This window comes from Pholis gunnellus (assembly GCF_910591455.1).
Source record: "Pholis gunnellus genome assembly, chromosome: 16".
NCBI classification, from domain to species: domain Eukaryota; kingdom Metazoa; phylum Chordata; class Actinopteri; order Perciformes; family Pholidae; genus Pholis; species Pholis gunnellus.
In genome coordinates, this window is record NC_136543.1 from 11,923,755 (window position 1) to 11,947,589 (window position 23,835).

Below are 23,835 nucleotides of genomic sequence, written 5' to 3' on the forward strand. Positions count from 1 at the left end.
TACTCTTTCTGCCTCATTAAAAAGCCCAAATCTATGAATATGTAAATATTGTTTATTTCAAAAGTTATACTGAAAAAAGGATGTTTCATACTTCACAGTGTGTGTGTGTGTGTGTGTGTGTGTGTGTGTGTGTGTGTGTCAGAGGGTTCAAGTTACCACATCACATTTCTGCAACTTACATATTGGACAATTGTCAACTTCTGCATTATTCTGCACAGTGAAAGTCACCAAAGAAAGAAGAATCTAAACACATCTTTTAAATCGGGAGGGGCTTAACATTTGATTGTGAAATGGTGTAAAAGACAGCTGAACAACATGTTACATGATACACTGAGTATTTTAATAGTACAAAGTTCTACAAAAAGCACTACAGTTCTATCTGTCTTAGTGAGGTTAAAAGGTTCAGACCTGCTTTCGTTACATTATAGGAGCTTAACGCTGCCCACAGGGCCGGCATGTGCTCCATCGAGTTAAATGGGATGTGAAGGATTGGGCATCCCGGGTCAGGGAATTTCCATTGCAAATGATTACTGAGCCACCAAGGCCAGGCTTTCATTTTGTCCAGCGTTTAAACAAACATACACAATGAGGATTGCTTTCAGACGATATGGTATCAGGGAAAGTCGTACACACACACACACACACACAGGGTGGTGTATATTTAGCTCCCGCCGTAATTGCATTGCAGTGCAAGTTTTCCCATGAAACTCCAATAAACAGAACGTTTCTGATACGTTTAGTGCCACCTCAGCATAAGTCTACGAAGCACTGAACACTGCTGCTATAGCAGCGCTTCAGCGTCTCTCATCATTCTCAGTAACAGTGTCAGGTGTGGTCGTGATTGGATCCAATTATCCGTGTTTGTTGTAACTTGATGGTATGAACATACAGTGTTAACCTGCATCGCTGCATTTATGGTAAAACATGGCTTCCAGAGTTGTTCATGTCATTGTCATCTTTGAATCCAAAGTACAAGCCTCTTAGTACGAGCGCGTTTTAGTCAGATATGAAGTTGGTCTTCCTAAAAGAAGCACACACTTCATTTTTGTTTCTGATCATTCTGTGCCACACACAAACACACACACACGTATGTCACGCAACAGTTTTGGTCTTTTGGTAATTTAAGTAATTAGGTGCGCTTGCTTTGATGCAATGGTGCTCCCTGCAAATACTGCACAATACTGGTCATGTAAGAACGAGATAGCATGAAGGTTTTAATAGGAAATAGAAATAAATGCGTCTTCAATTCTATCATTAACATTAGCGCTGAAGCAACAATAATATCATGTTGTTAATGTGAGCTGATGCTCAAAAGTTTGGCTGGTGTAACATCTATAAATGATATGAATGCACCCTACATCAAAATATGCTACTGAAAACACATTGCTGCTTCGCCCTGCGGGTCTTTCTGCGCCTCATCTCGCGTGGGGAAATCACACAACACTTTACAGTATGTGACATTTCTGCACAATCAATTATTTGGTCCGCTGTGAACTCCCGCTGCAGCGTTGAACACGTCATATACAGCTCTTAATGGAAACATGGTCTCCACTTAGCTCAGAGGATTACCACCGCCGCTGAAGCATGTCATAACCAAAAGGTCATACCATCATCATAACTCAACAAACCATAATCCGCCGCTGCCTCTTTAATGGCTTTTAAAGTGTGTCAAGGCCCGAATCACTGCTACCAGTCACATTTTTAATGAACGTGACCTCCTCCAAAGTGCCGGTCTGCCAGTCATTCCGCCCAGCTTTGAATGCCGTGTCACTCGATCCCCTGTTGGGTTGTGCTAGCCTAGATCGAGATGTGCGAAAAGCCCGAGAACATTTGGGATTGATTCGGCTATTTTTACATGTCCTACTTGAACTAAATGGTTCAGATACTCACAGGAAGAAGTCAGGCGCTGAAAAGGCTTATTGAACTCCTGGAAAAAAAATAACTGGAAAGCTAAATGGTGGTAAGAGAGTGGATACTTTAGTGTAGGGCTTTCAGAGAAAAAAAAAGCACCTTTTAATAGTTGGAGGGAATAAGAAATGGCGTACACCTTCTACCCATTGGTCTATTATTTACAGGCTACCGGTATTGAGGACTAAAAATGTACGTGCGGAGAAAGATAAATGCCCGTGTGAACACAGCAGACAGGTTTAATAAAAGAAAAGTGGAGTAAGCCGTCTCAAGTGACCTTGCGCCTTGATAGACTCGACGCGCATAGTAGCAACGGTATCCTCCAGAAGGACCACTGCACGCATCCTCCGCCGGAGCAAAAATTACTCCTCTTATTAAACCATAACTCAGGAGAGAACACAGGCCCCTCAACAACACTCATTACCTAAGCATATAGCGAACGGGCTACTGTTCAATTTTGCTGGCGCTACAATTACGTTCGCACTGATGACTATCATCACAAGTGTAATAAGTGCTCTCCGATGCACCGGTGCACTGACATTATGGAAGATGGTATTGGGCTATCTTGTGGAAACCTCCTGCCGCCACCGCCAGCTCTCTGTGGTATAGAATCACACACACACACACACACACTGAGGAGAGAGTTGGTGTAATGCTAGACTGTGTATCTTGTCTAGGTGCTGTGAAAGAATTCAGTCACTTCACAGATCAGCCATCTACTCGCTGCGACTGGCACAAGTGAGTGGGAACAAAGGAGTCACTGTGGCTGTCACACTCGCTCCTCGTTACACTCACCCTTTGCTCTGCCAGCTGTCTCTCCGTCCTCTCCCACAGCCCCCCCCCCCCCCCTTTCCCAGCTGTGGCTATACATCAAACTACCCTTAATTCCACACATGCAAACACACCCAATGCCACACATGTCTTGAGTGGCTTCTGGACCCTGGCTTCACCAAAAAAAAAAAAAAAAAACCTCTCTCTGCTCTTTGCCTATCCGGCAGAGTGACTGAGTGCACTGTTAGAGGCACAATGTTATTCATCACCACCACCAGCGGCTCATCAGTATCACACCACTGCACGCAGCCACAACACATGAGCTCATGCTCGCGACGAATAATAAACCGGCGCCGTTGTTCTAAATATTCTCCGTTGTTCCGTCTTTCGTGCCTTCTAGAGAAGCACAGGTCCTTGTTATTGTTCTTTTGCTCATTCCCGTGTGCCGAGACTCTCTGCCCAACCTCCGCTTCATGCATGCCACACCCTTTCACCACAGCACCCTCTCCCTGTCTGACAGATGCTCCATGCCCGATCTTTGGGCTCAACCATTCATTTGCTAACCCCTAAACGCTGCCCTCAGCCTTCCTATTATTTATTTATCCCCCCGCGACTTCTTTTTAAACCATATGCTACACCCATGCCATCCCCTCCCTATGTTTACCCACCGACAGGCTCCAGCCCTGCCTGTCTGGTCAGTCACAAGCCAGTGCCGATGCCAGCTCAGCCTCCACCCTAACAGTGTGGTGGCTGGCCGCTGCTGAAACACTTTCATCCCTCCTGCGTGCCGAGCCCCGGTTCCTCCGAAGCCATTCATTGAGGCTTTGCCCGTGGTTGCCTTATTATTGTCACGTTACAGTAAATCTGTGGGGGAGGGCTTCGCCTGTGGTACAGAGGCAGCAACAAGAAATGTGGCTGAAGTCAGGCTATTTGTGGACTGGGGGCATACGAGTCAAAGAACCTCAACTTCGCCTTTTATGGGTTAATTGCATGTAAACCACATTTATGTGAAACAGAGAGATGGAGAAAGAGAGGGGGGGAGGGGGGGAACACAAGTGGAGGGCATTCCTCAGGCCAGGCTTTCATTGCTGTGGGTACGATGTCATTGGATGATGTAATCGGTGCATTGCACCCCCCCCCCCCCCCCATACATCTATTCACTGAATACATGGAAACAGAAATCAGACATGACACGTTTCACTTGTCAGCCGACCCTGTAACGGATACTGAAAAACAATAACAGCTAACCACGTTACATTGGGTTGTGCCGGCACATCTTGACCTTTCTCCTCACACTTTCTGTCAACAGGAAATGGATCGCTTCACATGCAGATGTTGGCAGGAAGTGGCTCTCCTTCCACCTTCAATTCAGAAGAGGCATGTACATTTAGTAAAATCTACTTCTGGAACCTTCTGCTTCGTGTATATATATATATATATATATATATCACAAACTTTCACCAGATGCCTTATAACTCTTATGCATCCGGTCGCTGTCCCGTTGTTGAGAAAACGCCGTTGGTATTTCCTGTGCCTTTCTTCCACAGCACTGTCTGGGCTGTAAAACGCTGCCAGACAATTTGGACACACACACACACACACACACACACACACACACACACACACACACACACACACACACACACACACACACACACACACACACACACACACACACACACACACACACACACACACACACACACACACACACACACACACACAAACACGGAGTGTTTAAGCTTCCCCTCCAGACAACAAAAGAACAGACACAGCAACAAGCCCTGAAGGCAACATTAAACCCAGCTAGTCCGCCACTACAATACCCCTCTTCTCTCAGAGCCATGCTAAACCCAGCTGAGCCGGGCTGTACCACGTTATTCTTCCGTTTTTAGCTGGGGAATAAGATAAGGGCTCGGCACCCTGACAGCGTGCAACATCCACAGGAAATGGAAAACACTGACGTGTGGCCAGCATGGAACCAGCCAGGGTAACACGGGGTGAGGCAGGTGGTTTACAGATGGGGAATCTGCTCAGGCCACAAAAAGCAACAGAACCTCGAGCTCAACAACAATGGCTCGGCTGAATCTGAGAGACAACAAAGCGCTCCTTGATGTTTGGTCTCAGATGGCGGGGAAAACCTTTGTCTATAGACACAACAACATGGCTGTCAGGAATGACAGGAAGCAAAAACACTGATAAGCACAAACAGGAGGAAGAAAAATCTAACTGGATGTCTGTCTTTCCCAACAGGAAAAAAAAGAAAAAGCTCTTTCCTGCATCGTGTTAATGCTTGAAGCGAGCCAACGGCCTCACACATTGTTGCCATTAATCAGCCCGCAACATCAAGCAGAGAAGAGACTCATAAAGAGTTGATGAATCGTTTATGAACGTCCATTCATATGTGTCTGGAGAATGTAAAGAAACTCATTTAAAACCTCCTTTGTCAAACACTGTGGATACAAAACAGACTGCTTTGCACAGCGTTAAGAAAACAGGAGCTATTCATTATTAGCTCTCTGGTCAAGCTTCACCCGTTTGAGGGGATCAACATCCCCCTTGAGCAAGGCTTTGGTGGGCCGAAAGGAAGTCTTCCACATGCAGTGGGTGCTTTGCCGGATGAATTACAGCCACAGATCACACCTCCTTGCTGCTAACAGGGGGATGAAAGGCAGCATCGGGGTGCGAGAGTGATTACGGCGGGTTTCTACTGGCTGGTGGGAGCCAACAGAAACACTTCAGGCTGCTACCGAGCGTAAAAGCAGCGGCAGGAGAGACGACCACCGGAGCCTTACGGGTCGATATATTACAGATGCCCTGCTGAACGCTGCTGATGGTGGACAATGTGTGGGCAGCGAAGGGTCAGGAACTGAGCAATATGTAGATGCAGTAGTCCTTCTGAAAGTTCTGGTGAGATCATACAAGTGAAAGATGGAGAGGAGGCAGGAAAAGTGACAGCAGGGGTGAGAATGCGAAAAAAAAAAAATTATAAATGAAAGATAGGGGCATCGGCTAGTAAAGTCGTACAAGGGAGACATGAGAGAGCAGAAGGACGAGCGAGAGAGAGAGAGAGAGAGATATCAAAGTGTCTTGTTTCCGAATGTCCTTCTGTGTTGTGATTTATTCAGAGACTCAGAGGCAGCCCCCACATAAAGCAACACACCTTCAATCCAAGGCTTGCGGTTCCCCAGCCAGACAGAGCGAGAGCGAGCCGGTGGCCTTGGCATGTAGCGAGAGGCCCTCCACTCCTCCTCCTCCTCCTCCTCCTCCTCCATCTCGTCTCTCTCTTCAGGAGGTAGCCTTGACTAGTCTCACGGAAAACACTGCCGCAGCACGTCGACATCGCAGAGGCCCCGCATCGTGACAGAATGGGTTCAAATCCTTAATCTCAAGCCTATACATTAATTATGCAATGCGTTTTGAATACGTTATTGCACCTCTCGCTTCGGTCTACCCTCCGGTCTTCCTAACAGAAATAACTTGAAGTGAACTAGCTTGCTTGCAGCCGTAAGCAAACAAGTGCATGGGGAAAGTATATAATAAGAAATGTTAGAGAAGCTTGTGAGGCAACACCACCATCAACGATATCAAAGATCACACACACACACACACACACGTTACCAGTGTCTTTTGCTTTCCTTTCAGTCACAGCAAGGAATAAATCAAGTCTTTTTCTAGCAAATACATAAATCTAAGCAAAGTAAGACGCCATAATAATTGCTTAGACGGACTCTTAAACACAGAGAAAGAAAAAGGAAAGACGGGGAGCACAAGAACAAGACAGATATACAGATAATAGAGTGCATGTTGGCAATGAAAAAAAAGGTAAAATAAGTAACAAACAAGTACGTCTGTAGGTTTCTTAGAAACAGTGTCAGCACCTCCTCCTCCTCCTCCTCCTCCTCCACCCAGAAAAACAACAGGCTAGTTTTATTTCCGGTCCACCTCACTGAACCTCCAGTCATCCGTGTGTGCTGTCCACTCTCATCACGGGACGGCGTCGCTGACGAGATCATCAGTGTGTGTGTGCACCTGTGAGACGCAGAGAGACAGCAGGCAGCTGACCTCTGATTGGACCCTGGCCTCAACATGTGATTCAAAGCTCTCACACACACACACACACGCACGCACACACACACACACACACACACACACACCCCGACATCTACATCCATATACACACTGGGGGTGGGCAATATGGAGGCAAACTAATAACACAATATTTCTGACCAAAATACCTCAAATTGGATATCGTGACAGTATATTGCAGGGTTGAATAAATAAATAAATAAAATATCAGGAAAAGATAACACTCAATATATCAACATATTGCTCAATATACTGTATACCTATCTTTAAATGTATACATTGTGGTCTTCAAACCCAACCAATTGTGCCTCAGATTTGGTTTAGCTACTTCTTCCTCGAGACAGTCAACAGACTGAAAAATTGCTTGAGTTCCCATTAATGAGTTTGCATTTCAGTTATAAGATGAAGGTAAAATTATCCAGAAATTGTAAGTTATTTTGATATGATGAGGCCTGTTCCCCTCAAGTGCACTCCACCTTCTTCGTTTCTTTAATGTAAGTGAAGCAGAGCAGTGAATCCAACACCCTACTTTGGTTATTCCAGGCTTTTTTCACTGTGCGCACACACACACACACACACACACACACACACACACACACACACACACACACACACACACACACACACACACACACACACACACACACACACACACACACACACACACACACACACACACACACACACACACACACACAGCAGTAGGTGAGATGTATTTTCTGTTCTGCCAAAAAAAAAAAAAAAAAAAGAAGACAGAAAATAAATTGGGTGACATTTGATTTCTTTTCACTGCAGGCAAGCATCATAAAGCACAACATAAACGCTGCAGGGGACATGACACCTCCTCTCTGCCCTTACAATCCGATGCACATTATAAAGTTTCAGCTCACACTAACAGTTCATAAACTTCCTCTGCAATATGATAAATAACACTGCTGCAATGTAGTGAAGTGAATAAACATTTTTAAAACACACACACAAACACAGACACAGACACGGTTCATAAAAGTCCCTCGCCACCCCAAATCAGACATCAAACAGAAAACTCATCACCACAGGAGACAAAAACTCCCATGAACTAACGGTTCAACATAGATACTCAAAGTCAAGTGCACAGTTTGGGGAGAGCAGTGCGGAAAACTAGGGCAACCTCAACTGACTCGCACTCACTGAAGACAGTAGCGGGCGAGACTTTCAATGGAAACGGGGACATCGTAGCGCCCGAATTGACTCAGACTCACACCTGTGATCTCTTGATGGACATGCAGGGGAGCGAGACAGCCGCCATCCTCATATGAACAGAAACATAAATGACCCAGACTACACACACACACACTACCTACAGGGCTGGGAGACACACAAGCTATAATTAGGTTGCAGATGAGAAAGAAAAAAAAACACCTGTGTTTAGCACCTGGGTTACACTAAAACCTCAGCACATGGCTACTGAGAAAGTGATGGAGCCTTGGAGGAAAAACACAAACTGACACAGCAACACAGATCTCTGCAGCACACGTGCAAACATGCCAAACATCGTATACGGTGCGATGCCACCGACACATTCGCACAATCCTGCTACAGCAGCTGCGTACAGTCCAGTAACACCTGCACACGACTTGACAATCCTCACAAAAGTTCAGGTCAAGCCTCTCACGCAGCTGGAGACGGGGGGGGGGGGACATACGGGTTAGACCGAGAGACTGCCGAACCGTTCACCCTACTGGGTCAGTAGGCTCCGAGGCTGAGAAACGTAAAAAACCACATACGCACAAACACACACACACACACACACACACACACACACACACACACACACACACACACACACACACACACACACACACACACACACACACACACACACACACACACACACACACACACACACACACACACACACACACACACACACACACACACACACACACACACACACACACACGGCGAGAGAGCCGTCCAGCCTCTTGCTCAATATTTACAGAGCTCTGCGGCAGTATACCACAGCTGGAATGCAGCGGGCAGAGCGAGCACCCAAGAGGGAACCGTATCAGTTTCTGGGTCATCTAGGGCCGCTTCACTCCGCGTGAGGTCTAGACTTGGACTGAAAAACACGCCTGCGGATGCGCTCCACTTAAACCGATTCATATTCATGTTTGGACAAACATATGCATTTATAGAAGCACGGGGGGGTAGAAGGTTGAAATGCATTCATGAGCGTATTCCCAGCGGTTTCTCTTATTTATAGCATTTTTTTTTTAACAAGTGAAGAGTTGCCTGGCTTTGAATTCAGCCCAAGGCAACAATCAGCAAGCTAAAGATCAGCACATGGCAGGAGTACCTGTGAGATCTCTCTCACCCACCTAGGTTTGTCTGGCTGTCTGGCACCTTCCCATCGCACCTTCAGTGCCTACCTGCTGTTTTAATTAACTCCGTACCACAGGGAGCAATTATGCAAGGCAACATTCATCTCATTTGAAACAGCAAATTAATCTAACCTCAAGCTGCTGAAGGACAGGCGCACCAGTTTGCACTGCGAGCGAGAATGCCAGCACTTCAAATGACAAGTCGGTTGTTCTTTCCCCCTATAAGCAATGGCTGTTAGCGCAGAAATAAAGACGTAAAGTGGCAGAGAGACGACAGGGAACTTTGGGCCCCCGATTTCTTTTCTTTTTTTTGTGTTACTTTAAATGCTGCAATCCCCATCTTTTAGGATAATAAGGGGGAAATGAGTTCATTAAGATGGACAGATAGCAGGCCCGAGCATACATGGAGGAGAAAACAATTTACATACCTCCATCTCCCTCAGGGAGCAAGAACGGAGAGTGAGGAAGGAGATGGGAGAGTGTGCTGCAGTGCGAGAGGGAGCCATTGAGAAGTAAGTGCAAAGAGATGGGGGAAGAGAGAGAGATGCTAAAAATGAGCGAGACAGTCAGATAGAATGTGTTAGAAAGCAAGTGTAAGAGAGTAAGCTAATGAGAGAGAGATAACAGGCTGCAAGGGGAGGGAGGAAGGAAGGAAGGAGGGAGGAGGGAGCTCTGACAGGCAAGAGGAGGCAGAAATTGGCATGGTTGCACTTGGGGAGGTGGTGAGAGGATGTCAAACAGTAGGCAGTGTCAAAGTGATACAATCAGGATCTTGTATGTGATGCAACTCAATAAGCGAGGGGCGGGCAGGCACCCATCCTCTCCCCAAAAAAGTGCTCCAAGCTGCCATCTCCGCCTCTGTCCTCCAATCTGATTTCCTGGATTTTGTTTCACTATTTCCAAACAAAAAAAACACAAAATCGCTCAAGTTCAACTGCCATGTTGCAACGCTGCCTTTCTATCTGTGATCTTTAAGACCCTCTAGGGATGAGGAAATATTTACTTGGGAAAGCCAGCTAACAAGGTTTGCTGTGGCTAATAAAACTTTTTTTTTTTTTTGCATGTGTGTGCATTCCTTTTGACACGGAGGTCCCTCTGGTGGCTATAAAAAGTGAAATATAACAACCCGGGCACGCTTCAATTCTAAAGCGGACAGCTACCGACCAATGCCGTGCACACACGAAGCTTCCCATACCCGCTTTTAAATGAGAGAGTGCGCTCAAGTAAGCGGTTTGCGACAAAGTACGAGTTCAAAATTGCATTCCTCAACTGCTGGAGCTGCGCCAGACCTGGATCTAAAAACCAAAACATCAATCTGTCGCCCACCATCAACCACAGTTGCATAGGCAGGGTGCAAATGTAGGCCAAAAACCTCGCAATGCAACGCAGAATCTAGAAACGCACATAAAAGAACACTCTTCATCCGCGTGGACAACAAGGAGAGAACAAGACAATACGAGAGCTGCCCCGAATGTGTTCGTGTCAGAGACGTGGCAGCACATGTGCCTGTGCTTCTGGGCTGACTTTGCATGTGTTTATTGTCGAGTTGACACGAGCGATGCCGGCACGCGTGCGGCTCCATCACTACGGGGACGTCTAACTGGGCGTGTAAGTGGGCTCTCGCTTCCATCAGAAGCCGGCCCGGAGGGGCCAGAGGGACCGAGAGAAGACGATAGCGCGCACTGATGTGAGCCGCGGCCCAATGCCGCCGCCGTCTCTTACTGGTTACCGAGTGATCACAGAGGAAATAGGGAGCAACGTGGGGACCACTGTGGGACCAAAAAGGCATAAAGAAGAAGAGCTGCAGTTTCAAGTCAATATACAGCCCGATATCAGTTTGTCGCTAACATTTGTCATCTACAGCCGTGATTACCTAGAAATGTTTGGATGGATGGCTTCGTGAAATTGTTCAAGAGCATTCGACTACAGAGAAAACACAGTGGCTGTGGTGGATCAGTGGCTGCACACGTGAATCCATACCTGACACAGTAACCCTGAAAGTATTGATGTTTAGCCTGGGTCTCTTTTTTTATTTCCCCCAGTAGGTTTTGGTCAAGTCCACATTCGTACTGCGATCACGTAGAGCGGCAGCATTTTTTTCAACCATTTAATCACTTTCAGCTGAATATTTTGACATTTGTGCCGACTACATTTGAAATACTATGAATTGCAGCGTGAACTGACTCAACTGGTTGGAAGAAAACTGGGTGTGTCACAGCTGTTAGGTTACAGCTGTGACACACCTCACCAGGTAAAAGCAGAAGCACCATCTCAGGTACACCAAATCGCTGATGTACCACGTAAATAATATTTCTGGGATGCTGTTAGAATAAAAATAAAATGTCTAAATGTCTTTTTTTTTTTTAATGAAGGTGGTCAAATACAGTCGTTTCACACCAGAGAGTCAGTGGATGCAAGCGAGCGCTGAGGGGTTGTGCAACAATTCGTTCAGGATAACAAAACAGACACATAGGAAAAAAATGCAACTGTTGTCGAGGGGGTCGCTGCTTTGATTTAAGGGGTTGCAAGCCACACAACTTTGGTCGACACTGATCTGACACGCACACAGCAATTTAGGGGTCACGTGAAAACTTTTCAGGGAAGCCCTGATGTGCAGCTTTGAAAAGAGAGAAGACATGTTGAGCACCAGACCCCGATAAGTGGCTGAACTGTTGCCAGGCTATAACGCATCTTGGTGTCTTTGCAGTTGATGGGAGGAGAGTACAGAGCTCAAACACTGCTGTCTGATCAGAGGCCCACGGTGGCCATGCAAGCTGGGCAGGAGTTACACACCGCACTCCCTTAAAAGCAGCTCTTTAATTAGCAGTGGGGGTGAAACACAGTCAGCTATAAACGCACCACTTTTTCTTTCCCTTTTCTTTTTTTCCCATCAAGCGAACAGCATGCACTTAACAAACAAGCCGGGGGAGCAGCGGCAGCCTCGGCGTCTGCAGTCTATATATATATATATATATATAAAAAAATAAACATATCTGCCGCAAACACAACACAACTCGCAGCTTTAACGCGCATTGGTTTAACAAACCAGAAGTAAAAGCGGAGCACGGTGAACCAATGCAGCGGCAGTTTAAATGTTGCACTGCAGTTCAATGTGTCTCTGCTGCGATGCTTGAAATCAGACATCAGTCAGTAATAACAAAAAGAGCAGCGCCCAAAGCCGCTAAGGCCACTTGACCAAAGTAAAGACAAGGCGTGAGGGGGGGGGGGAGAGAGACATGGGGGGAGAGAAAGCAGGCGAGATGAAACACAGTATTGTCTCGCTGCCATGTATAGCTGGCACAGAAACGCTCGCGCAGCGAACCCCCCCCCCCTCAAACACCGTGAATCCTTCAACATTTTAGCGCAACACGCGAGGGAAGTGAAGCTACACAAACACCAACAATGTGTGCAAGAGAAGAAAGCGGGCTGACAAACCTGACGACGCGAGGACACTTCTTCCACTAAAGCGCTGATGTCCGGAGTTTGTGTGTGTGTGTGTGTGTGTGTGTGTGTTGTGAATGTGTGTGTGTCACCTACCAGTGGTGTTTTCTCCCTCCCTCTCCGCTCTGCCGTACACAGAGAGAGAGAGAGATAGCGCTGATGTTTCCACTTCCTCTTTTCTTCTTCTGCCGTCTGCTGGCTGGCTCGGTGATGCCAGACAGACTAGAGAGGATGCACGAAGCTCGGCTGCTCCCTCTCTCACTGAGTCACCGGTTAACGAGCGAATGGCGACGTTGCATCCGTTAGAAATAAAGAAGTCAATTATGATAATTTTTGTTTTAGCAGCTCTGAAGTCGGACAACTTCACTGTGAACTGAATCACAATATGTGTGGGACTTTGATATTTGAATTTAAGGATGATGAGTGCGTTTAACAGGTCTGATTTCCTTAAACTGAGTAATATATGAAGTTGTTTTACTTTTTAAGTCAAGTTATAGTTCAAGATGGTGTGAGTGATGTCACCCTGCAGTTCAACATGTAGGCACACATAGTGTTTATTGTCACTTCGAATTATTTGTAAAGCACTTTGTAACCCTGTTTGTAAAGTTGCTGTATAAATAAAGTTGTGATTGTCTTTATTTGGACACGTTGTTTGATAATGAAGACAAAAGTGTGTTTTGACTTTGTATTGACTTCGTCAGTCTTGTTCAACTTTGGTTATAAATCTTATTTTGATAACTATTCTGTTTTCTTAGGCAGGGAAAGGATGTCACATGTTTGTATGGCGCCTTTCAAAAACATAAAATACAATAAAAAAAACATAAAACATGAAATAGAATTCACACAAAATCTACTAAATATGGCAAAATTAGAAATACACATAAACAGGGTTTTAAAAGAATTATAAGACAATATATAAAACGACAGTGTTCACAAACGAAATTTGGGAAGTTACAATTAGACATGTTGTATTAATTCAAATCTCTATATATCTTAAACAAGTTAATAAACTTGTTGCTAAGTGTTCGATCATCGCTGTGAGAAGGAGCCAGACCTCAACCACACCTCAGTTATGCAGTGAGCATTAGTGGGAAAGCTCTGTTTGGACCTGAATTGCTACCAAACATCTAAGCACTAGTTATTATAATTCAGAGCAGATTAACGGTTTCAAGAACTGTTACACGTGTTAACTGAGCTAATGTGTTGTAATGCAATTTTAAGAATTTACAAAGAGAACACACGTGTAGCTACGTCTTTTGAAAGTTAGCTTTTTGTTGATGGCTTTTTGAGAATGAGATAATATTACAGGCTGGATATAAGAAGGGTGATGTGTATTAAATGTTGCAACTGAGCTCCCCTAGTGGATAGCAGCCGTGCCTATACAACTTCTCAACAAAAGACTTTAGAATAAAGCAGATGTACAATAAATTGTATCTGAATAAACAAACAATGAGGACGCCACATCTTCTCTCTCACAAAGATGTGACTGCCTCTGATCTTGCAGCCAGGAGGCAAAGGCAAACAGGAACAATGACTTCAATAATTCATGGTTATTGAACGCTCTCTGGTCTCCACACACATACACAGAGAACTGGAGGGTATGATTATGACCTTCTAATGGTACATTATGTCTGGAACCCTTTTGATTTAGCTCAGCATTGGGCCTACACAGCATTATGTTCTAGTTTCATTGGATTTCATTGTACGAGGCAGGATGTAGGACTATGTCACTGAGCCACATGAGGCCACTTCCCTTTAATTGTGTCAGTGATTACATACAGTTTCTGATATAAAGCCGGAGTGTGTGCTTATGAGTGAAAGAGAGAGTGGACAGTGTATAGCAGACAGTCCTGCAGCCCATCCTTGTCTCCACTCAACAGGAGGAGAATTAATACGGGAGCCCCGTCCCTCCTGATAAATAATCTGGGCAGAAATCTTTCTTCTTCTCAGGTTTTTCGTCTCTCTGTGAAATACACAGGATGCTAACCTCTGCCTATTTAAACGCCAGCCTGTCTTCCACTAACATTGTTAATTTGACTGCATACATGGGCTGTGAAGGCAAGTAGGCCTGGCACAAAAATAACAGAAGGCAAACTGGTTATTTTAATACATTTTAGGAAGGAAAGTAAACAGACTTAAGTCAATAGTCTGAAATGATTCTGTTGTTTCACCCTTGAGGGTCGCATTAGATTGAAGGGTTTCAACATCCAAACAGCTTAAATTGTGTATAAATAATGTCTAAATACAAAATGCAGTATAGGGAACATCAGCAAACAAACAAAACAAGATCATCCTTGGGTTTTTGTGACTGCAGCTTCAGAGCGATACATCAAGAGGGCTTAAAGAGGATGTGACCATTTTATCTGAGGCCGCAAAGAGGCACTGGGATGGTTCTGAGCCCGCCCATACAGTCAGTACATATGTGAAGTAGGCCTACTACTGCATGGTGCATCCCATAAAGTGCACACTCACGATGCAGCACACTACCTCTGCACCCAGTAAAATGCAGTGTCACTCTGGTTTCTTGTTGCGTCTCACAAGGTAACGTTCCCTCATGAATGGACTTTTACCTGCTTGTGTAACTCACTTGGATTTGAGCGCTCCTTGATTCACAACCTTCTGCACGTGTGAGGATGATACATTACCAAAAGAAAGAGCGAACCCTTGTTACTGCATCTTTCCCGTTGGGCAAGCAAGGATTATTATTCATCAAAAGACTTAATGTTCTGCAAAATATGCTGAGCCTCTTCAACACAACGAGTCTGGGCCTGGCACTAGATCTGACCTGCACCGTGTCCAAGAAGACAGAGTGCTTCAATAAAGACTCTCCGCTGACTAAATTCTCTCTACGTGGCGCAAAGCTCCCTCTGAGCAGCTAGTGACCGAATCCCATCTGGGAGATTCATGGTTGTACTCAGAAAAGAGAGAAGTCAACGCTGGAACAGACCGCTTCGATGAGGTTGATTTATCTCAGGTTGCTGGTCAAAGCGCCAGGAAAAAAAAGGGGATGGACGGAGAGAAGATGTGAGAGAGAGAGAGCTCTCAATCATTGGGTTAAACGCTCTCGTGGCTGTATCGTCAGTCACTCGTTGACACGATTGTAATTCCTCACAAACACACACACACACTCCCTGCAGCGTTTGAGCTACTCGGAAAGCTTAAGACACAAATCTAAATGGAAATCTAGTTTGCTTGTTCCCTGTAGGTCTGCTGTAATTGTCTCTCTCTCAGGGTCATTAGAAAGAGGGGAAATGTTTCGAGTTAGTTTCCACAGGGAGTCCCGCTCATGATGGAGAGACGCACCAGACTTCCCTCAAAATGTGGCCTAACGGGTAAGAGCACCTCGAGCTGCTGCCGGCGGCTCGGGACACAAAGTGGGGGAACGTTCTGAGGTTACAAACCTGTGAGAAGACTCTTAAGAAGCAGTCTGAAGTGTCCTCGGATTGATAGCAGGTCGAGATCAAAAGAAAAATGGCTTCTCCGCCTCCAGGGAAGGTCACTGCGGTGCGGTGCACTTTTTAATGATCCGTCCTCTTCGCCTGGAGTTTAACTGCATCGTCCTCAAAAGATTAAGTCGTCGTCAATATGAATTAAAAAAAAAAGTCTCGTAGACATTAAGTCAAAGCCAACATAGTTAACATCTTTGTTTTTGCAGCCTACAGCGGGGTAAACATTGGAGCAAGGGAGCCATCTTTATTCTCAGAATAAGGGAGCACATTCACATACATTCTTTCCCATCTCTGTGGCTTTTCTTCAGAGCAAATAAGCATATTCCAACCTCAAATCATTCCAAATATTTGTGTACAGTCACAAGCATTCAGGCTTGTGTGGAAGACAAACTATCACTGTACTGATTCGGCCTCATTTTTCCACCTCTCTGCATTTAACACACTCTACAATCAAAGTATTTAATGCCAGCGAGACGGCGAGGATACAAAAATACGGTTGGAAAATACAATCTCTTAATAACACGCTGTATTTGCTGACATGCGATCTTATTGGACCCCGCAAAAGAACAGTATCTCTTACACCAGCGGGCTTATTTCATATCACTTAAGATTCGTTACGCATGCGGCTAATGCTTTTTGACACACACATATGCACAAACTTACTTAAAGCGAGTGGTGCCATATGGCTCTGTGTTGTTGTACGATCCAACAGAGAGGATGCAAATGCGAGTCGTCACCCTGGAGAGAATTAAGCGTCTGGGAGAAGTCACGCGCAGTTTCAACCAGCAGAGAAAAGGCTTAAACAAGGTCTTCAGAGTGCAGTTCTCACTGAGAACACACTTCACTACTGCGTGTAATCTACCGCTGCTGCTACTTCATTCAGTCTCTTCCTGTGTTTACAGCAAGTAGTACACAAGTACATGTAGTGCATGTTCCACTCAATCTGAATCCGAGCAGTCGGAGGTTTTGGAGGACTTGTGCTTTTGTTTCCCTTTTCTCTTCTTGTCTTTCTTCTTTTTGTCCTTCCTCTTTTTCCTTTTCTTGCTGCGATGGTGGTCGGACGAGGAAGAGGAGCTGTCTGAACTGGAGGAAGTGGTGTCCTGAAGCATCTGCTGCAGCTGTTGGATCCTAGAAACAGAGAGGAGAGGAGAGGAGGTGGGATTAGCGTCGAGTACAGGGAAAACGCAACCGATGCACACTCGGATGCCCCGTTTTGGCGAGCATCTGAAGTGTCCTTGAGCAGGACACGACCTTCGTCCTAGTACCGGCATTTCTGGACTGTTCGCCAACTGCCTACTCGTGTTACATATTGCCAGTCATTTCCTCAACAGCGCCCAATTACCCGTTAAAACTGCAGGTGTGTGGAGGATTCTCAGAGCACACTGGGACACACCTGGATAACGGGGTCGTCCCGTCCTCAGATCACTAAAATAGATCAGATAACTTACGATAATACGGTGCTTAATTGAATATCTACTTGTCCACAGTTAAATACGGTTCAAGAAGGAAGATTAAACGCAACACATCACAGAACGGGTGAGGAAGAACGACACTGCTCTGTGAAATAAAAAGAAGTAGAGATGTAGAGTATTAGAGGCCAGTGGCGTACGTTACCTTTAATTAGCTCAGAGAAGTGTGCCGGCACACAGAGTGATGATATCAGAAAATGTACAAGACGTCCAGAATGCAGAGAGTGTTTCTGTGAGTAAAAACGGTTGACGTGCGCTTGTGAAGTGTCCATCAGGCCTCATCACGAAGCAGCGTGATCATCAGAGCACTCGGGATGTCATGCTACTCCTTAAAATGTACCGCTCATCCTCAAAGTGGAGCTAAAGCTGAATTATACAAATGTCTCTTCTCTCTCGGCTTTAAATATTTTGGTTTCCTCAAATGCACTTTTGAATAAATAAAAAAAAAAATCCTGGAAACTGTCCGCACTGAGATTATCAGAGGCTTTGTCATGATGCACAACACATCTCAATAAAAAAGCTGTAATAACCAGTTTAAAAAAGGGCCCAACTCTCAAACAGTAGAGACTGTTACCACAAACGGTGTATATAACAATCTGTGGAACACAAATGATAATAGAAAAGAATAAATGGGCTATGCAAAATACTTCACTTTGAGAACGCGCATCATAAAATAACCAAGTGAAACTGTTTTAAACTGTTGAATATGGATGCAGGTACTTCTGGTAACGGGCTCATTTCTACAATTTCATCATTAAATGTTCTCAAGGACAACTTGAGGCACAATATGCAATATGGAAGTAAGCTGGGAGAGGTTGTTTTTTTGATATTTTGTGTAAAAGCTTTGCATCGAGCTTCCACAGAGATGATTTCCGGAGCTCTCAGAGAGCTGCAGAGCTGAAAAACAGGACAACCTCAGACGCCGCATTAGTTTGATTGGACCAGATTGAATCAGAGACCGGAGATGGGTTTTTCGGGACAAGTACCTCAAATTCAAACAACAACAACAACAACACCAACCACCACCTTATTAATTCTAGGAACAGGAGCTCCGCCTCCTCATCCAAGTCTTACATCATTTCTCTTCGTACCATGGCCTTGTGTCCGGCCTCACATAATTGTGACTTTTCAATCACGCATATCAAATAAATCAAAGATCGACTAACAAAGGATTTTAAGAAAATAAATAAATGAGATGCGACATGCAATCCACCGTAGTGCCATAGTAATAGCATCGGCTCACAGCAGCACGAGTAGAAATCAGGCATCAGACTGTTTTGCTTCCCTTTCAAAGATGATGCCAAAGTTAATATGGCACAGACACACAACTCAGACTTCAAAGCACCGCTGGCCTTTGAATAACCTTTCTGTAATGCATGCAAAAAAAATACACACAAGCCTCTATGTGCTGCTGCTCTGCATTTACACACACACACACACACACACACACACACACACACACACACACACACACACACACACACACACACACACACACACACACACACACACAGTGACCCTTCATACTAGACAAAAATCAAATTCAAACACCCTGGCGTCAAACACTATTTGCTAGAAACGGGCACAGAGAAGCAGCCACCATGAGAGAGATTCCAGGTCATCTGAGACCGTCCCACTCCACTGTGGGAGAAGTGTCTGACAGCAGCCTCTAAACTGTCTTGTCTGTCCTTCCAATCTATTTCACTTTTAAAAATTCTGACTCTTATTCAGGGAAGTTACAGCAAAAGACAAAAAAAAAAAAAACAAGTGTGTACCTGGTTTCTTTTTCATTCCTTTTGTTCTCCCGAATGATGTCGTACATCGGGTCTTCATGAGCCTAAAAGAACAAAATAAAATCTGTCGTTACCTACTGTGAAGAAACTAAAATCACACATAGTTCAATTAACAGTTGCTACGATTCACATTAGATCCAGGAAATTATCCCATCGACGCATTCCAACCACCGATTCTAGTGTTGTGTCAGCATTTTTCTAAAAAACCTCCCCATGACAGTACGAGGTATGAAAATATGACACAGTTGCATTGATGGTAATGTTACAGAGGCTGTGTATTATTGCTCCATTAGGGGCACATTGGAAGAGGCTGTGTGAAGACGTCTGCTCCGCACATGTTCCTCAGTGTAAACTAAACAAACTCACCACTCTGAACTGCTCCAGTTTCTGGTTGCCTTTGATGAAGAACGGACACTCCTTGTCTCCCGTCCTGTGGCCGTAGCGCTTACATCGCCAACCTGCGGCAAAGGAAACCAATATAAAGCTGTGTAGTTGATGCAACATCATTGCTATTAAATAGATTAGATATGGGCATGGAAGTACATTGCTGACCTTGGGAACAGTGGTTTTACAAAATAATCTTTAAACGGTTGCTGACAACACACACACACACACAGAGGGAGAGACTTCATTCTCTGCTCAGGTGGACACTAATCCTCTATGTATTTATACAGTAAATAGCTGTTTGCTGCTTTGTTAACACTCTGAATCTTTAATTCAAATATCACTCGCAAGCTCTTTCTTGAGCTTTTAACTGCATCTCACAGCCGACACCTGCAAACAGAGAAAGCTACGTTGTCACACACACACACACACACACACACACACACACACACACACACACACACACACACACACACACACACACACACACACACACACACACACACGTGTTATGATTTAAGGGCTGTACTGGCTGACAACTGAATCAACTCAATAACATTTGACGAAACTCTGTTCACTGATGAAGGCTCTGATTTGCAGTTGAAAGCTCTGGGAACGCAAGTAAGTGAACCTTGAGTTAAGATTTTCATTAATTGTAGTTTATTTCTTAACTGCCCTCCTTCACTGGAGCATAAATGTCCGCGGGGAAAAATCACATAAATTTAGGGTAAAGCCAGAGAAATCACATACTCATACAAGCCTGCTCATATAATAATCTGTTACTAAATGTTTGCCTCGTTATCAAAGACAGACCTCCTCGAACAAATCATAGATCAACACATCAGAAGTGAAGAATTTTGTGTCAAAATGACACACTTTTAGCGACAGTGTAGGTGCCATGAATAACTGAAGCTACTGTGAGACTATAACGTCTCCGTTTATCCTCTACTTGTGTTTTCATGTCCATATCGTTCCCTGCGACGTCTCTCCGTTCCTTAAAACAGGATGATATGTTGAAACACTTCCTCAAAGGATTGAGCAGAGCGAGCGATGCTCGGCTTCTGTAGAACAAATGCCAACTTGTGTACAGGGTGTGTGTGTGTATGTGTGTGACTCCCTCAGTCCCTGGCTGTTCATGCAGCATGAAAATGAGTGGGACGGAGGAATGAATGGACACTGAAAATAAGGACAGTCTTTGTCTGACCACAAAGACAGAAGGTAATCTCCACCAACACCATTATTAATCTCTAGCAACGCGGACAAACAATAGACGTGGTGCTAATTGTTAAGCTACATGTGTCCCCTATCCGCACAGCTGGAGATGTACTCGTATCTACAGTACCTGAACTATCTGTAACTTATTCAGTCTCTCTGTCAAACTCTCAAACCAGAGTTGGTGGTTTCTGGAACAGTGGAATAAGTTCTATTTTGTTTCTGTTGGGTTTGAATGAAGTGCGCTTTACGACGCTCAGCCACATAACATTACTGTGGTCTGACTGGAGTCTGGTGGCTTAGAGGAGAGCATGTTAATTGTATGTTTCTGTACGTGAATAAATGATAATAAACCTCCAAATTCCTGTTGATTTTGACTGACTATATATTAACTTCACCATAACACAGCGCAGGAAACGGAGCGAAAACCGGCGTGTCCACCCGGGTGTCGTGTTTCCACCACTGCTGAACAGAGCCAAGAAATATCCAAGACGACTGCGGATTTGTTTGTCCCGGGAAGGAATGCCGACTGTGACCTTTTCCCACTGACTGCAAACGCCAGATGTCAATGGATGTTACTGGGGTTTCTCTTGTCCAGTGAGAAAGAGGCTTTAGATTAATTAAACTGCATTGTATAAACTGCAGATGTGACAGTGATCTCTCTCTCTCGTCGTGCAGCTGTGTACTCACACTGCATCACCTTCACCTCCTTCCCCAGAGGCATCCACAGCCCCCTGGTGGGCGCGTTCGCCAGGAAGCTCCTGGCTGCTTCATTTCCTGGTTCGGCGGGGATACAGTCCTCTGGTTTGTCCTCGTGCTCCTGCAACAGCAACTGTCACTTTCTGAGCATGTCTTTTGAAATAAAGAACAATAACTGTGCGTGTCCAAGTCCGACAACGACCTGTTTCTTTAAAATGTGCTTGTGGTGCAGTGAATGGGACGTTATACCTTTATGAGTCCCGGGGGAGGTTTCTCATAGCTGCGCCAAAGAAAGATAATACTGACGTTAGTTTTTACGTAACTGCAGAAGTAACGTAGAAGCTAACACACGTAAACCTAACGTTTAACTGCTCAAATATGAATTAGTTTACAATAAGAGTGTAAAATACTTGCAGTAACGAGTTACATGCGTCATTCAGGTAACTTTTTAACCGGTTTGAGCAGAAACTCTCTCGGTAATATATTACTCACAACGTCTCGACGTGTTTCAGCTGTTGGACTTCTTGGTTGAGTTTTTTCGTGTGTTTTTTGAGTTTCTCTAAATCCTGTTTGGAGGACTTGTGCCTCTTGTGTTCTCGGCGTTCCTCCTTCTCTCTTCTTCGCTTTTTGTCCGACATTTGGCCCTGATGTTGACAAAGCGTGGCCCGCGGAAAAGCATTCACTTACAGATAATAATAATGCTGCATTCAAGGTTCATTTAAGGTGGGAAAAAAAAAACATCGGTCAACATGCTATAAGCAGCAGCTAACTAGCAGACATCTCTCTGGCGCTGCAGTACTTCCTGTGCAGCCCGGATTGGTTAGTTAAAGTCCAGCGCCACCTGCAGGTCGCAGGCGGTAACACGTGGAGTGCTGCTGGATTGATTGCTGACTGTTCATGTTTCAGTGTCTCCAAAATACGACAAAGCACATACTTATTTGCTGTTAACATATAAGTATGTTTAGCAGTAAATTGCACCTTTCTATTATCTTTAACATACCCATGCTGTGGTGAACGGTAACTTTACTCAACCAGTGAATGTGCAGTTTAGAGGTAACTGTACCTTATTTCCAATTTCAGCAACTTTAGCCTTCTATTCTATTACATTTTAGAGGCAAATGTTGTACATTTTACTCAGATTTAGATTAATAATACAAAATATAATTCGCAAATAGACTATGGTGTATTTTATAGATAACAATGGGCCTTTATCGATCCTTTGGTGAAAGTCTCAACCTACCTGGCGCTAAATAAAATGACAATAAGAGCCACCGTTACCAGCTGCAACATTAAAGTGCATCAGTAATTATTCAGTAATACATTATTCTGAAATAGGCCATTCTTCATAACCTTTACAGCAGTATGTTATGGTGCTAATACTTTTACTGAAGTAACATTTTGTAAACATGACTTCTATTGTGGTATTGCCAAGTAAAATATCTGAGGATTTATTCCATCTCTCTATTCATGCACCGTTTTTTAAATATATTTGTTCTATTTTATTTGAAAGTTTTCTGTATGTGTCAAGTCTGTCTTAAGTGTAAAGAATACAACTGGATTAATGACATATTTTAAATGTATATATTTGACATGGACATAACATCTGCAAGATTGAAGTTGCAATATAAGACATTTTCAAGCACTAATTTCAGAGATTAACAAACAGCAGTTTCGCAGACAGAAAAGGTTTTATTTCAGAGAATCACGGTGTTGGAGGAATACAAATGTGAGGTATTTCTGGATTCAAACATACTGTACACTGAACAGCTAATGAAAACAGGTAACCAGGCAGTACAAAACGCAGTAAATATATTCAAAATTCTCAATAAAAAGATAAAACGACCTTAACTAAACACACCTGATCCATGTGGTCCCCCCAAATCCCCCTCTTGGAGTCCAGACACTGGTGGTGGTGGCTGATGAGGCTGATAGAATGATGAGTTGATGAAGATGAGGCGTGCGTAACAGCAGCATGAACGTACTGTCTTCCACACCAGTCTTCCACCATTTTCTCTGTTAACTTCAGTTCTGCAGCCATTATTGGATTTTAGCTTGTGATGGGACTGAAATGTGTTTGTGGATTGCTGTTTGTTTGGACAAAAGATATTTTTAGGTCTTTTCTATGACTGTTGTAAACAGCTAACAGTACTTTTCACCATGCTGAACGTTCTAAATAAAACGCAGACTGTGTGCTAGCTGGAGTTCATCAGCGGAAAAAGACAATTTTCTGACTGAAACCTGCGACATCACTTTCACC

General features: G+C 44.4%; 1 protein-coding gene across 1 annotated transcript; it reads right to left on the reverse strand.

Moving 5' to 3' along the window:
• Nucleotides 1–16,466: 16,466 nt before the first annotated feature.
• Nucleotides 16,467–22,357, reverse strand: rp9 (RP9 pre-mRNA splicing factor). The gene is made up of 6 exons (XM_079176496.1): nt 22,071–22,357; nt 21,828–21,858; nt 21,570–21,699; nt 19,650–19,741; nt 19,266–19,327; nt 16,467–17,149 (listed from the first exon to the last, which is right to left on the reverse strand). Exons 1-6 carry the CDS (start codon nt 22,214–22,216, stop codon nt 16,960–16,962), a joined length of 651 nt encoding a protein of 216 aa, XP_079032622.1. The 5' UTR covers nt 22,217–22,357; the 3' UTR covers nt 16,467–16,959.
• Between the last annotated feature and the right edge of the window lie 1,478 nt (nt 22,358–23,835).

Coding starts and splice junctions, on each gene's coding strand:
- rp9 (XM_079176496.1), bottom strand. CDS start 22,216: ATGTCGGACAAAAAGCGAAGAAGAGAGAAGGAGGAACGCCGAGAACAC. Junction 19,742..21,569: donor GGAGGTGAAGGTGATGCAGT/GTGAGTACACAG, acceptor CCTTTGCCGCAG/GTTGGCGATGTAAGCGCTAC. Junction 19,328..19,649: donor AACTGGAGCAGTTCAGAGTG/GTGAGTTTGTTT, acceptor TTGTTCTTTTAG/GCTCATGAAGACCCGATGTA.